At 41.4% G+C, this 14751-nt stretch overlaps 1 protein-coding gene across 4 annotated transcripts in view; it reads left to right on the forward strand.

Annotated features, from left to right (window-relative positions):
- The window catches only part of u2af1 (U2 small nuclear RNA auxiliary factor 1), a 48487-nt gene that overhangs the window by 19854 nt on the left and 13882 nt on the right, over nucleotides 1–14751 (forward strand). For all 4 annotated transcript variants that reach the window (XM_043701455.2, XM_043701457.2, XM_043701454.2 and 1 more), the window contains exons 4-6: nucleotides 8853–8902; nucleotides 12019–12117; nucleotides 12326–12459. In XM_043701455.2, coding sequence (XP_043557390.1) covers nucleotides 8853–8902; nucleotides 12019–12117; nucleotides 12326–12459 — 283 coding nt within the window. The remainder of the gene's footprint in view (nucleotides 1–8852; nucleotides 8903–12018; nucleotides 12118–12325; nucleotides 12460–14751) is intronic.

The raw sequence follows: 14751 nt of genomic DNA on the forward strand, positions 1-14751 counted from the left end.
CATACAAGATTAACTTAATGGCAAGAGAGAATGTGATGGTGGAGGTTTTGTTTAGGATTGGAGGCCAGTGACCAAAGATCAGTGATCTTTGAAAAGTGCTGATCCACTTTTGTTATGTATATAAATGATTTAGATGTGGGTATAGAAAACATGGTTAGTAAGTTTGCGAATGGCATCAAGTTTGGTGGTACAGTCAACAGTGGAGAAAACTATCTAAGTTTACAAAGAAACCTTGCTGAATTGGGTCAATGGACTGAAGAGTGGCAGATGGAGTTTAATTTGGATAAATGTGGTATTGCATTTTGGTACAACAAACAAGAGTAGGACTTGTACAATTGAAAGTAGGGTTTTGGATAGTGTTGTAGAATAGAGACCACGAGGGGTTCTTTGAAATTTGTGTCTGGTATAGATAGGGTGGTTAAGAAAGCATTAAGCATGCTTGCCTTCATTTCTCAGGCCTTTGAGTATAGGAGTTGGGACATTATGTTGAAGTAATCCAAGATGTTCTTGAAGTCTCTTCTGGAATAGTGTCAGTTATGGTTGCCCTGTTACAGGAAGCGTATTATTAAGAAGAGATTTACCAGGATATTGTTGGGAATGGAAGATTTGAGTTATAAGGAGATGCTGGATAGCCTGTGACTTTTTTCACTGGAGCACAGGAAGTTGGGGGGTGACCTTACAGAGATTTATAAAATCATGAGCATTGTGGATAAGATGAATGGCAGATGTCTTTTCCCTAGGGTGGGGGATTTTAAGGTGAGAAGAGAAAGATTTTAAAATGATGGGCAATTTTTTTTAATCGCAGTGGTTTATATGAGAAATGAACTTCCAGAAGAAGTGGTGACTACAGGTGCAATTACACCGTTTAAAAGATATTTAGATAAGTACTTGAAGAAATGTTTGGAGGGATATGGGCCAAGTGCTGGCAGGTGGGACTCGTTTAGTTTGGGATTATGGTCAGCATGGACTGGTTGGGCCAAAGGGTCTGCTTTCGTGTTGTATAACTCTATTATGAGGTGTTCTTGGCAGTTGGGTCATAAAGCACAGTTTTCGGGGTTCAAGGTAAGGGCAAATCTGCATGCTCTCTGGGAGATGGCTTCTCAGGTCTGTTTACCACAAAGTCTGTTACTCAAACCCCCAGTGAGGGCACTTTCTGGGTATTGTGTAATCAGTTAGTTTTGATCGGGGGTGCAGCTTCTTCTCAGATCCTTCATTTGGGGAAGTATAGGTAGAGTTGTAACTGAAGAAAAGCTCAGTTTAGGGCTGCCACTGTCTTGCCACCCTTCACCTTTCAAAAGCTACCTTGTTTTTGAATGTTCTTGCTTTCAAACTGTTCTGACTCTAAGACTGCGACTTAATTGAGGGCTGAACCTAAACTAAAATCAGTTTGGCAAAAGGGAAAATGAAAAGCAAAAAAATCATCCTGTTTGTCAGCACAGAACTGCTCACCCTAGGGTCATAGAGGTCTACGTGCAGAAAAAGGCCCTTTGGTCATCAAGTCTGTGCCAGTCAAAAATAATCACCTAACTGTTCTAATCCCATCTTTCAGTACTTGTCCCATAGTCTTGTATGTCTTGGCATTACAAGGTTAAGTGCTTCTCAAATGTTATGAGGGTTTCTGCCTTTACTACCCATACAGGTTCTCATCACCCTAGTGAGTGAAAATTTTATTTCCTTCAAGTCCCTCTATACTTCCTGACCCTTAGCTTAAATTTATGCCCCCATGGTCATTGATTCCCTCCACCATGGCAGCATCCTGGTAAATCTCCACACCCTTTCCAGTGCAATCACTTCCCTCCTGTAATGCGGATTTTTGAACTGCACTGTAAACGCTAACTGTGACCCAACCAACCTTTACACTGTTCCAGCATAACTTCCCTGCTCTTAAGCTATGCCTCAGCTAATAAAGGCAAGTATCCCAAATGTAGCCTTATCCTTACCTGCTCCCTTAGTGGACCGATGGGCATGCACACCAAAGTCACTCTGAGCTTCCCAGGGTCCAACCATTCTTCATGTATTCTCTTCACTTGTTTGTCCTGCCCAAGTGCATCACCTCACACTTATCCGATTGCATTCCATTTGCCAATGACCAGCCCATCTATATACTCCTATAACCAAAGGCTTTCCTCCTCTCTATTTACCATCCCACCAGTTCTTGTATCATCCACAAATTTGCTGAACAAACCCCTATGTTCAAGACTAAATATTTTATATAAACCACAAACAGCATGGGCCCCAATGCAAAATCCTACTAGACACAGGCTTCCATTCACAAAATAACTCCCAGCTATCCACCCTGTGCTTTTGGATGCTCAGCTATTCTGCATCCGGTTTGCCACATTTCCTTCCAAGGGTTGTTACCTTTGGTATCAATCTCCTGTTATCAAAAGCCTTGCTGAAATCCAAGTGGACTACATCAAATGGATTGACTACACACCTGGTTAATCAAGCTGTTCAAACCTGAAGTCCCCCTAATAAAACCATGCTGACAGTTATTGATTAATCCCGGCCTCTCCAAGTGCAGATAAATTCTACCCACCAAATTTGCTTCCAGAACTTTACCCACCATCCAGGTTAGACTGACTAGTCTATAGTTTCCTGCTTTATCTCTTGCTTTTTATTTCTTGAATAACCATCCAATTCACTTTCCTCCAATCCTCTAGCAACTCACTTATGGCAAAAGAGGAATTGAAAATTATTTTCAGTGCCCTTAGTATTTCCTCTCGTGTCTCTCAAAAGCCTGGGGTGCATTTTGTCAGGCCCAGGATATTTATCTACTTTTAGGTTTGCCAGGCTACTCTACACCTCCTTTCTGTGTTACTTAAAGTATATCACAATTGCCTGATCCCTATTGTGCCTCTCGCTGTGAATACTGGCACAAAGTATTCATTTACAACACTACCTATGTCCTCTGACTCATGCACAAATTATCAGTGTGGTCGTTAATGCCTCTACTCTTTCCTTAGTTATCCTTTTATCCTTGACATAGATGGAAATAACTTAAGGTTTTCCTTTCATTTTCTCTATTATTTTTTCATGTCCCTTTTTGCTCTCCTAATTTTCTTTTTAAAGTTTTCCTCTTGCACTCTCTCTACTCCTGTACAGCCTTTGTTGTTTAGAGCCCCCAGTATCTGCTATAAGCCTCCCTTTCCTCTTTTTCCAATCCTGTCTGTGCCTTGATATCCAGAGATCACAGGATTTGTGGTCCCACCTTTTATCTTCATTGAAACATGTTAGCCCCATACTCTCCCTATTACCACCCTGAACGTGTTGCACCAATTATTCCACTGTCCTGACACAGATTTGCCTCAAAGTATCTCCTCCTAGTCTACTCCAGCCAAATCAGACCTGATCTTGTTAGAATCAGCTCTCCCTCAGTTTTGAGCCTTCATTTCAAGCCCATTGAACTGTTGGGGGATCTTTAGTGCTCTCCCAAAATCATTGCTTCTTTTGGTTTTGAAGTTGCACATTTTTTCCCCTGACACCACAGTCTTTCGACTTTGTTGGCTGGGCGCAGCTTAGGAAGGATATATTGATCTTGGAGGGAATACAATGTAGTTTTACAAGAAAGATATCTAGACTTCAGTGGTTAAGTCATGAGGACAGGCTATTTTCTCTAGAATTTAGAAGGATAAAGGGTGATCTGATCAGTGAATTCAGCCATTAACAGGGAAAAGATAAGGTAGATAAACAATTTCCACTGCTTGGGGATTCTAAAACTGCGGGGTATAGTCTGAGAATTAGGGCCAGATTGTTCAGAAGAGGTGTTCAGAGGCACTTCCACACACACAGGGTGAGAGAGATTTGTAACTCTCTCCCACAAATAGCAGTTGATGCTAGATAGGTTGTTACTTTTAAATTTGAGATAGATGCATGTTTATTCTACAAAATTTAAGGGATATGCATCAAAGACAGGTACATAGTCATATTGGAAGGAAACTGACATTTTGGTCCAACTTGTCCATGCTGACCAGACATCTCAATCTGGCCTCATCCTATTTTCCAACTTTTGGCCCATGTCCCTCTAAACTCTCTCCGTTTTTGATGGCCATCCAGATGCCGAGTATATGTTGTAATTGTACTCCCCACCACAATTTTCTCTGCCAGCTTGTTCCATACATGCCCCACATTCTGCATGAAAATGTTACTCCCCCACGTCCTTTTTAAATCTTTGCTCTCTCACCTGTGCCCTCCACATTTGGACTCTTTTTTTCCCCCACCCTAGAAATAAAGGCCTTGGCTATTCACCCTATCCATGCTCCGCATGACTTTATAAACCTTGACACAGTCACCTTCCAGCCTCTGACACTCCAGAGGAAAGAATCCCCAGCCCATTCAGCCTTTCCCTATATCTCAAATTTTCCAGTCCCAAAAACATCCTTGTCAATATTTTCTGCACGCACTCAAGTTTAACCACATCCTTCCCACAGAAGGGTGACCAGAACTTCTAAAAGTGGCCTCACCAATGTCCTGTACATCCACGACATGACATCCCAACTCCTATACTCAATCTTCTGACCAATTTAAAGGCGAGAGTGCCAAATGCTTTCTTCACCACCCTGTCCACCTATGACTGCGCTTTCAAGGAGTTGTGAATCTATACCCCTCAATCTCTCTGTTCGGCAGCACTCCCCAGAGCCTACCATTAAGTGTATAAGTCCTGTCCTGATTTGCCTTACTAAAATGCAACACCTCACATTTATCTAAATTAAACTCCATCTGCCATTCACTGGCCCATCTGGTCAAGGTCCTATTATACTCAGTGAAAAAGATTTTCTCAGTCCACTACACCACTGGTTTGGTATCATGTGAAAACTTACCAAATATTCCTCCTATATTCACATCTAAATCACATATATCAATGACGAAAAGCTGTGGACCCAGCACCGATCTTTATGTCACTCTGCTGATTGTAGGCCTCCAGTCTGTAAAGCAACCCTCCTCCACCACCCTCTGTCTCCTATCTTCAAGTCAATGTTATATCCAATTGGCTAGCTTCTCCCCGGCTTCCATATGATCTAACCTCACTAACCAGTCCATCATGCAGAATCTTGTTGACCATTTTGCTGAAGTCCATATCGAGAACCGCTCTGCCTTAATCAATCCCTTTGTCACTTCTTAAACTCAAATCAAATTAGTGAGACATGATTTCCCACGCACAGAGCCATGTTAACTAACCTGAATCAGTCCTTACCTTTCCAAATACATATAAATCCTGTCCCTCAGAATCCCCTCCAACAATTTACCCACCACCGACATACGGCTCACTGGTCGATAGTTCCCTGGCTTTTCCTTACAGCCTTTCATAAATAATGGCACCACGTTAGCCAACCTCCAATCTTCTGGCATCTGTTGATGATACAAATATCTCGGCAAGGGGCCCAGCATCATTTCCCTGGCTTCGCACCAAGTTCTGGGGAACACCTGATCATATCCCAGGAATCTAACTACTTTAAGACCTCCAGTACCACCTCTATAATATGAATTTTTTTCAAAATATCACCACTTATTCCTGAAGTTCCTTAACTTCCATCTCCTCCTCCACATTAAATAAATGAAATATTTGTTTGTTGTCTCACCCATCTCCAATGATTCCATACGTGGGCGGCCACCTTGATCTTTAAGGAGCCCTGTTCTCTCCCTCGTTACTCTATTGCCCTTATTGTAGTTATAGAATCTCTTTGGATTCTCCTTTACTCCATTTGCCAAAGCTATCTCATGTCCCATTTTCACCTACCTGATTTCCCTCTTTAGTATGTTCCTACTGCCTTATACTCCTCTAAGAATTCACTCAATCCTTGCTGTCTATCAGTCTATACTGACATATGGCTTATTTTTCTTGACCAAAGCTTCAATTTCTCTTGTCATCCAGCATTCCCTATTTCCGCCAGCTTTGCCCTTCACACTAACAGGAAGGTAGTGTCTCTGAATTTGCGATATTTCATTTTTAAAGGCCTCCTACTTCCCAACTGTCCCTTTGCCTCCAAATAGATTCCCCCAAACAACTTTTAAAAGTTCTGAAAGTTTTGAAAGTATGGAGTTAGGCCACAGATCAGCCATGATCTCATTGAATAGTGGAACAGACTCAAGGAGCAGACAGGCCTACTCCTGATCCTATTCTTGATTACATGAAGTGGATTCTGCATTTTGCAGCCACAGTCACTTTGATTGTGATCGGAATTGGAAAAGGCAGATGTGGCAGCCAGTCTATTCCCTTTACTGGACGAATTAGCCATTTCTGACTGTGTTTTTCTAGGAAGGTCTGTTGGACTGTGGTTTAGATCAGGTTACGTTTCTGCTAAAGATTGCAGGGGCTAGGAGACAAATAATAATTAAATTGGTCTCAACTTGAGTTCAACCCACGTGGATTGTGAAATCTAATCATTGCAGGCAGGATGTGATCAGTTTATTAAAAAAAATGAATACAGAAGCTGCAGTGTCCTCAATTGACCAAGTCAATTTCAGTTTGGCATGACTTGTATTAATTGGGTGGGTAATGTCCCATTGCATCATAAAGGTGCACATGAGAACACAAACTGGTCTTGTGTAGTAGGCTTCAATTCTATGTTTCCATTGTCTTTTATATTACTTTGGTGTAAGTTCATTTCATTTAGAAAGCTTGGTATGTTGTGTGTGTCGTTTTCTGTCCCATTCTAATGTTTGCAGTAACAGGCAGAAAAGTCCTGAGTGGTCGTCATTGCTTTTGCTAATGAGCTTAAAGCTGTTGCTCAGAGACACAGCAATGTCTTCTTTTGAGCTGAACCTAGATATTTTCTGATCATACAGGAACTGACTGTAACTGAAATTAAACAATAGGTTTTCATCTTTGTTTGCAGTATTTGTTGATCCAGCAATGTCCAAAATACTGTTCACAATTCCCTTTACAAACCCGAAGGGAAGAGGCTGTCCACAACTCCAGAATAAGTGAATACTGTCCACACCTCCCCACATGGACTGGAACAGATGAATATTCTCTATACCTCCCCACATGAACAGGAGCTCCTTTTTACAATTTACAATTCATTCTGTAGACCCATTTACAATGGATAAAGGGGCCAAAGTATAATACTTAAAATTGTTGATGTCACATAGGTAGGAGAGGGAGTTGTGAAGAGGACATGAGCTCTATAAAGGGATATAAGTTAAGTGAATGAGCAAATATCTTGCAAATGGAATGCAATATGGGGAGGTGAACAATTGACAATTTTGGTGCAAAGAATAAAGAAGCATATTATCTAAGTAATGAGAGGCTGCAGAGCTCTGAGATACTGAGCGATCTGGGAGTCCTAGTGCATGAATCACAGAAGATTAATCTGCAGATACAAAAGTGAACAGGAAAGCTCATACAATTCCCCTTGCAATAAACCATAACATTTTAAGAATAGGGAGGTTATGCTTCTGGAGAACTGTGTATAGTACTGGTCACTAGGCTTACACAAGATGTTAATGTGTTGAAAGCAGTTCAGAAAAGGTTTACTAGACGTACCTGAATTGAATAGATTACTTTACATGCTCGATCTGTCCCCTCTGGAGTTTAGAAGAGCCAGACTTGACTTAATTGAAACATATGAAAGCTGGATTTATGTTTGAAAGTGATGAATTTAGGGGGTTACAGGGGTAGGGCTGGAGAATAGGACTAGCTGGTTAGTTCTTACAGTACCAGTGGGTCAAATGACATCCTGTACTGTAAAATTCTTATGATTCTCTGAAGATTGTGACTTAACTGGGTGGGTATGGGAAGGATGTTCCCTCTTATGGAAGAGTCTTATGGGAGGGTTCAGTTAGCTCGCTTGGCTGCATGGCTAGTTTGCAATGCAGTATGATGCAAATGGCTTGAGTTCAATCCCTGCACTGGCTGAGGTTACCATGAAGGACTCTCCCTTTGCCTGAAGTGGGTGACCCTTGGGTTAAACCTCACCAGTCATGTCTTTGTGATGAGAGAGCAGCCACATGGTCTGGTAAGATTTTGGTGACATTACTTCTTAGAATTAGGAGTGATAGTTTAAAAAGTTAAGAGTGATGAGGAAAAAGGAATTTAAAGGGTTAAGTCTGTTTGGAATTCCCTCCCTCAAATGGCAGTGAATGCAAAATAGTTAAATATTTTTAAGGCAGAAGTAGATAATCTTCCAACCACGTGGCAAAGCTATCATGAGTATACAGGAATGTAGAGTTGAGGTTAAAACCAGATCAACCATAATCTTATTGAGTAGTGCAGCAAGTTCAGTGGCTCCCTACTTAGGTTCTCTGTTCATATGAATGGGCAGATGTACTGTCCAAATCTCCCCATGTTGACAGGAACAGGTGAATACTGTCCACATCTCCCCTTGGTAAGGAACAGTCTTCACCAACATGACACAAACATAATTGGGGACTTAATTACAATAATGATTTCAGACTAAATGATTCCTGTACCTTGGGAAATTGATGGAAGCTAATCTGGCTTTGAGTTTCTGAGTGCTATGTAACTCAAGGAATTTGATATTGAATTGATGTTTCTAAATATTTAGAATTAAAATTTTAATTGATGTGTAAACTGCAAGTTCTATAAGTGAACTGTGTTCCTTGGTTTGCAATTAGCCCGCTAGAAATGAGCACCCTAAAGGCAAAGTCTGTAACTAGCAACTGCTGCACTAAACTACTCACAACAACTGGAAGGGTACATCGGTGCAGAAAAAGCCTTCAAGCACTATGCATCAGGGTGAGAAGGCTCTTTGTGTCTTGAAATGAAATAATGTATTTAGAGTTTTGTGTTGGATTTGTATAAGGTCAATCAGATACTGCAGCTTCATTTAAGATGTCGGGTTTAATGTAAATTGCAATTGTGTGAAGCTTGTCAATTTGTCTCATGTTAGGTGCTGTTGGTGATGTTGAAATGCAGGAACATTATGATGAATTCTTTGAGGTGAGTGATGTTTGCTTTTTTGCTATATGTGCACACGAGTGACATACTTGTGAAATGATATGGCGCTATTATTTGCCTTTGTCATTGTCAATATATCTGATCATTTGTCCATCTGAATGTTTTGCATTTAAGATGTCAGCTATTGGGACTTTAAAACAAGAAATATTAGGTTGGGGTTTTGGAGAATACAAATACAGTTGTGCAGTATCAGGGCAGGAGGTTGTTTGCTCCTAAGTATGAATTCAAGATAACATGAGACTTTTTGCTTTTACATCAGAATTACTGATGAAAAGAAGGTATTCAACCTCACCATTTATGTCTGCTTGTCCTCTGCAATTAAAATTATATTCGGCTCTTCTGTTCCTATGTAATTATCAATGTCCAACATGTATTTGCACCTGTTTAATCTTGAATGTTGACTCTGTCTCTGCTGAAACTACTAACCTTGAAAGTGAATTCCATGGCCTCACGACTAAAGAGGTTACCAGTGGTTTCTTTCAGATCTCACTTGTTAACTGTGTATCTCATTCTTGACTCCACAACCTTTAAAGTTCTGCTGGACTTGGGCATCCCTTTGAAGTGAATGTCTTACTTGGTCAATTCAGAGGATAGTTAACTTTTAACTATGTTGCTGGGGTCTAGAATTGACTTTGGTCAGACCATGTAATGATGGCAAATTTCTTTCCCTAAAAGAGCATTAGTGAGGAACTCAGTTCTGTACTGAGACCTGAGAACAAGGCTGAGAGGAGGTGAGAGTCCTGTGAGCATGGGAGTGGGATCTGTTATTGCCACAGAGTTTTTAAAGTGTAAAGAGCCACCATTTCCATGGTACTTCCATGTCAACTGTTTTGAAAAGTTGGAAGGGTTTTAAGGGACCACAGCTGTTAGCACTCCAGCTCACAACCATTCCTGCTTTTTGAAGCTCATGACTTTGAAGTTTTCAATCACAGTTTGGGAAATCCTATGCTAGAAAAAATATAGAGAAAATTTCTGGCGTCATCCTTGTAAATCTGTCAGTTTTATATCTGAAAAGGTTGACAAACTGGGTGTTTATTGGGTAAAGAAGGCTGAGGGGTTACCTAATAGATGTTTAACATTATTCAGTTGTAAAGTTAATATAGTACAGGGACAGTGCTCCCTCTTGTGGGGAAAGAAATAAATAGAAGCCATCACAAAAAAATTCAATTGGAATTTCAAACAACATGTGGAATATGCTATCATCTGGTAGATGTTTAAGACAAATGGTCTGTCTCTGTTCTGTATATCCTATTTAATTCATCCAAGCAAATCTAAAACCACGAGATTTGTATTTTTTTTTGTAAATGTAGTGCATATTCTTTACATTGTGCACTTGCTTTTCAAAATGACCCTATGTTGTCAAGCAATCCTTCTAATATCTTCCACCTCAGTCACCTTTTTAACTCTGCCATAATTCAGTTGCATGTTTTAATTGGAAAAGATTCTCTGGGCAAGGTCTATAAGCATTTAGAAGCAAATGGTCGTCTTAGCAATAGACAGCATGATTTTGTGGGGTGGGAGATTGTGTCTCACTGACTTGATACGTTTTTTGAGGAGGTGACTGAAATGATTGAGGGAAAAGTGGTTGTCTACATGGACTTCAGTAAAGCCTTTGACAAGGTCCCTCATGGCAGACTGGTACAAAAGGTGAAGTCAGGTGGTTTCAGGGATGAGCTGACAAGATGGATACAGAACTGGATTAGTCTTAGGAGACCGAGGGGCAGCAATGGATGGATGCTTGTCGGATGGAGGGTCATGACCAGTGGTGTTCCACAGGGATCAGTGTTGGGACCTCTGCTGTTCGTGATCTATATAAATGATTTGGAGGAGAGCATAGCTGGTCTAATTAGTAAGTTTGGAGATAATACAATGGTGGAGTTACAGATAATGAGGAAGATTGTCAGGATATGGATCATTTAGCGGCATGGGCAAAACAATGGCAGATGGAGTTTAATCTGGACAAATATGCTGTGGGAATACTAAATATTGTGGATGTAGGTTTGCTCGCTGAGCTGGAAGGTTCATTTTCAGACGTTTTGTCACCCTACTAGGTAACATTATCCAGAGGCCACTGAAGAAGTTTACAGATATTGTAAGTGAAGACAATTTTAGTATGGAAGGGCAAAATGTGTTGGTGCAGGCCTGGATGGCCTGTTCTTGTGCTGTCTTTGTTCTAATCAAGCTGGTCGCTTTGTCCTGGATGGTGTCAGGCTACTTCAGTGTTGTTGGAGCTGCACCCGTCCAGGCAAGTGGGGAGCTTTCTGTGACACTCCTGACTTGTGCCTTGTAAATGGTGGACAGGCTTTGTGGAGTCAGAGGTGAAGTCCTTGCTGTAGGATTCCTAGCCTGTGATCTCCATTTGGTAGCTATATGGGGAGTTCAGTTCATTTTCCGGTCAACAGTAACCCCCTAGGATATTGATAATGGGGGATTTGGTGATAGTGTTGAATGTCATAGGGTGTTGGTTAGATTTTGTCTTATTCAAGATGATCATTGCCTGGCATTTGTGTGGCGTAAGTGTTACTTGTCAACCGAAATCTGATTATTGTTCGGGTGCTGCTGCGTATTGGTAAGGATTGCTACGCTTCCAGTTTTAATGTTCCAATACTCCTGTTCATGTTTCTGGTTGAATTGTAACCTTGATTATTGAGTTTAACCTACTACCTGATTGGTTTCATTGTTTAAGCCAGATTTAACTAATTTGCTTGAAATGAGAGTGCTATACATATTTTTTGTAATACCATTCTGTCTTCTATTTACTATCTTTATCTCGATGATTGAATAATTAAAATCTTGCATCAGAATATTGTATTAGTAATTTGACCATAGCTTAGCTTTTCCATTCATCCCATGCTATCTGGAGCTCCAGAATGTACCCTGACTAAACAAATAAGCAAGTTTTGAGATCCTGCTGTTCCATTGCAGTCCTTTCCTCTCATTGTGGCACTCCACTCAAACACATGATTTCCCTTTTGCATGCATTTTGGTTACTTTCTTCCGGCAATTTGTTTCCCACATGCACAGTTTTTGAGGAGTTTTGTATTTTCTACCTGCCCTAATTCTGTGTGGATAACTGCTGTGTTGTCCTTTGTCTGCAGGAGGTTTTTACAGAAATGGAGGAAAAGTATGGTGAAATTGAAGAGATGAATGTCTGTGACAATCTGGGTGATCACCTGGTTGGAAATGTCTATGTAAAGGTGAGAATTTCCAACAGTGGCCCTTCCCTCCTCGCTGACTGCCTTGTGTGCTACAGAGCTGAAGCTTTCACTGTGAACCTGCTCCGCTGTGCTTGACGTTTTTAGTAAAGTATTTTGAGTGTTGCTTTTGGGATCTTCAGTGCCTGCCTCTATCTTAATTCAGTCATTATTATTTAGATCCTCTGACTCTACTTATTTTCTGTTTCAGTTTCGCCATGAAGAAGATGCAGAAAAGGCTGTGAATGACCTGAACAATCGCTGGTTCAATGGACAACCAATTCATGCAGAGCTATCACCGGTAACTGACTTCAGAGAGGCTTGTTGCAGGCAGTATGAAATGGGGTGAGTATTCACATCAGTTATTATGCTGCTGTTCTTACCTTCCAAAAAGATCAAAAAATAAATTGTGATCGAAGCCCATATACAGTAAACAATGAGGCTGATTTCAATCATAAGTAGCAATCTTCCATTTTTTTGAGCTTTGCATATTGATTTTGATGGGGATTTTGCCCCTCCATCATCTGCTGATTACTCAGGGGAACTTAGAGTGGACCCTGCATAAGGCACTGCCTGGAAACATGGTGGAGGCAGGTTTAATTGCCCTGCTCAAGGTCATGGGTGTTTTTTTAATGGATAGCAATAATGTGCAGGAATTTGGGGAGAAGGCACTATATGAGTCAGAGTAGATAATAGAGTCAGTGCAGCAACTAGGGGCTAACTGGCTCCCTCTACTGAAACAACTGTGATCACAACTGATGTTGAATAGTGGAGCAGGTTTAAAGGGCTGAATGGCATACTCTTTATTCTGTGTTTCCTTTGTGTAAAGGGAGGATGTTTTTTTCTCTTGCGGGATTTTAGAACTGGTGAGCATGGTTTAAAGCAGAGATCAGGAGGAATTCTTATGAAGGTTGGGGTCAATAGTATTTGGACTTGATAGGAATGAGGGCAAACTCTTTAGATGGGATCATATCTGGGCCGAAGAAAGATAGTTGTGGTTGTTGAAGGTAAGTCATCTTACCTCCAGTTCTTCAAGGGAGTGTCCTTGGGCCAACCATCGAGTTCCTTCATCAATAACCTTTAGAACATAGAACATAGAAGAATACAGCGCAGTACAGGCCCTTCGGCCCTCGATGTTGCGCCGATCCAAGCCCACCTAACCTACACTAGCCCACTATCCTCCATATGCCTATCCAATGCCCGCTTAAATGCCCATAATGAGGAAGAGTCCACCACTGCTACTGGCAGGGCATTCCATGAACTCACGACTCGCTGAGTAAAGAACCTACCCCTAACATCTGTCCTATACCTACCCCCCCCTTAATTTAAAGCTATGCCCCCTTGTAATAGCTGACTCCATACGTGGAAAAAGGTTCTCACGGTCAACCCTATCTAAACCCCTAATCATCTTATACACCTCTATCAAGTCACCCCTAAACCTTCTTTTCTCATATGACTTTAATTCGTCATAAAGTCAGAAGTGGGCATGTTTGCTGATGACTGCATAGTGTTCAGCACCACTGGGAACTCCTCAGATACTGAAGCAGATCATGACATGGAGAAAAGAAGTGAATGTACATTTACAGACAACACAAAAACAGACACCAGCAAATTGTGAGAGGCGTACAAACAGTTTACAGAGAGACATTGGGAAGTGAAAGAAGTGGACAAAAGGTGGCAAGTGGGACATAATGTGGGAAAATGGGAAGTTTTGGAAGGGAGAGCAAAATTGGAGAACATAGAACATAGAAGAATACAGCGCAGTACAGGCCCTTTGGCCCTCGATGTTGCGCCGATCCAAGCCCACCTAACCTATACTAACCCACTATCCTCCATATGCCTATCCAATGCACATTTAAATGCCCATAATGAAGGAGAGTCCACCACTGCTACTGGCAGGGCATTCCATGAACTCACGACTCGCTGAGTAAAGAATCTACCCCTAACATCTGTCCTATACCTACCCCCCCTTAATTTAAAGCAATGCCCCTTTGTAATAGCTGACTCCATACGTGGAAAAAGATTCTCACTGTCGACCCTATCTAAACCCCTAATCATCTTGTACACCTCTATCAAGTCACCCCTAAACCTTCTTTTCTCCAATGAAAACAGCCCCAAGTGCCTCAGCCTTTCCTCATACGATCTTCCTACCATACCAGGCAACATCCTGGTAAACCTCCTCTGCACCCGTTCCAGTGCCTCCACATCCTTCCTATAGTATGGGGACCAAAACTGCACACAATACTCCAGATGCGGCCGCACCAGAGTCTTATACAACTGCAACATTACCTCAGTACTCCGGAACTCAATTCCTCTACCAATAAAAGCCAGTACGCCATATGCCTTCTTCACCGCACTATTTACCTGGGTGGCAACTTTCAAAGATTTGTGTACATGGACACCAAGATCTTTCTGCTCATCCACACTACCAAGTATCCGACCGTTAGCCCAGTACCCCATCTTTTTATTACTCTTACCAAAATGAATCACCTCACACTTAGCTACCTTGAACTCCATTTGCCACCTTTCTGCCCAGTTCTGCAGCTTATCAATATCCCGCTGTAACCTGCCACATCCTTCCTCACTGTCTACCACTCCTCCGACTTTCGTATCATCCGCAAACTTGCTCACCCAACC

This window comes from Chiloscyllium plagiosum, unplaced genomic scaffold (genome assembly GCF_037043375.1).
Source record: "Chiloscyllium plagiosum isolate Xiang-an unplaced genomic scaffold, Cpla_swu_hap1 HiC_scaffold_12, whole genome shotgun sequence".
Taxonomy (NCBI): domain Eukaryota; kingdom Metazoa; phylum Chordata; class Chondrichthyes; order Orectolobiformes; family Hemiscylliidae; genus Chiloscyllium; species Chiloscyllium plagiosum.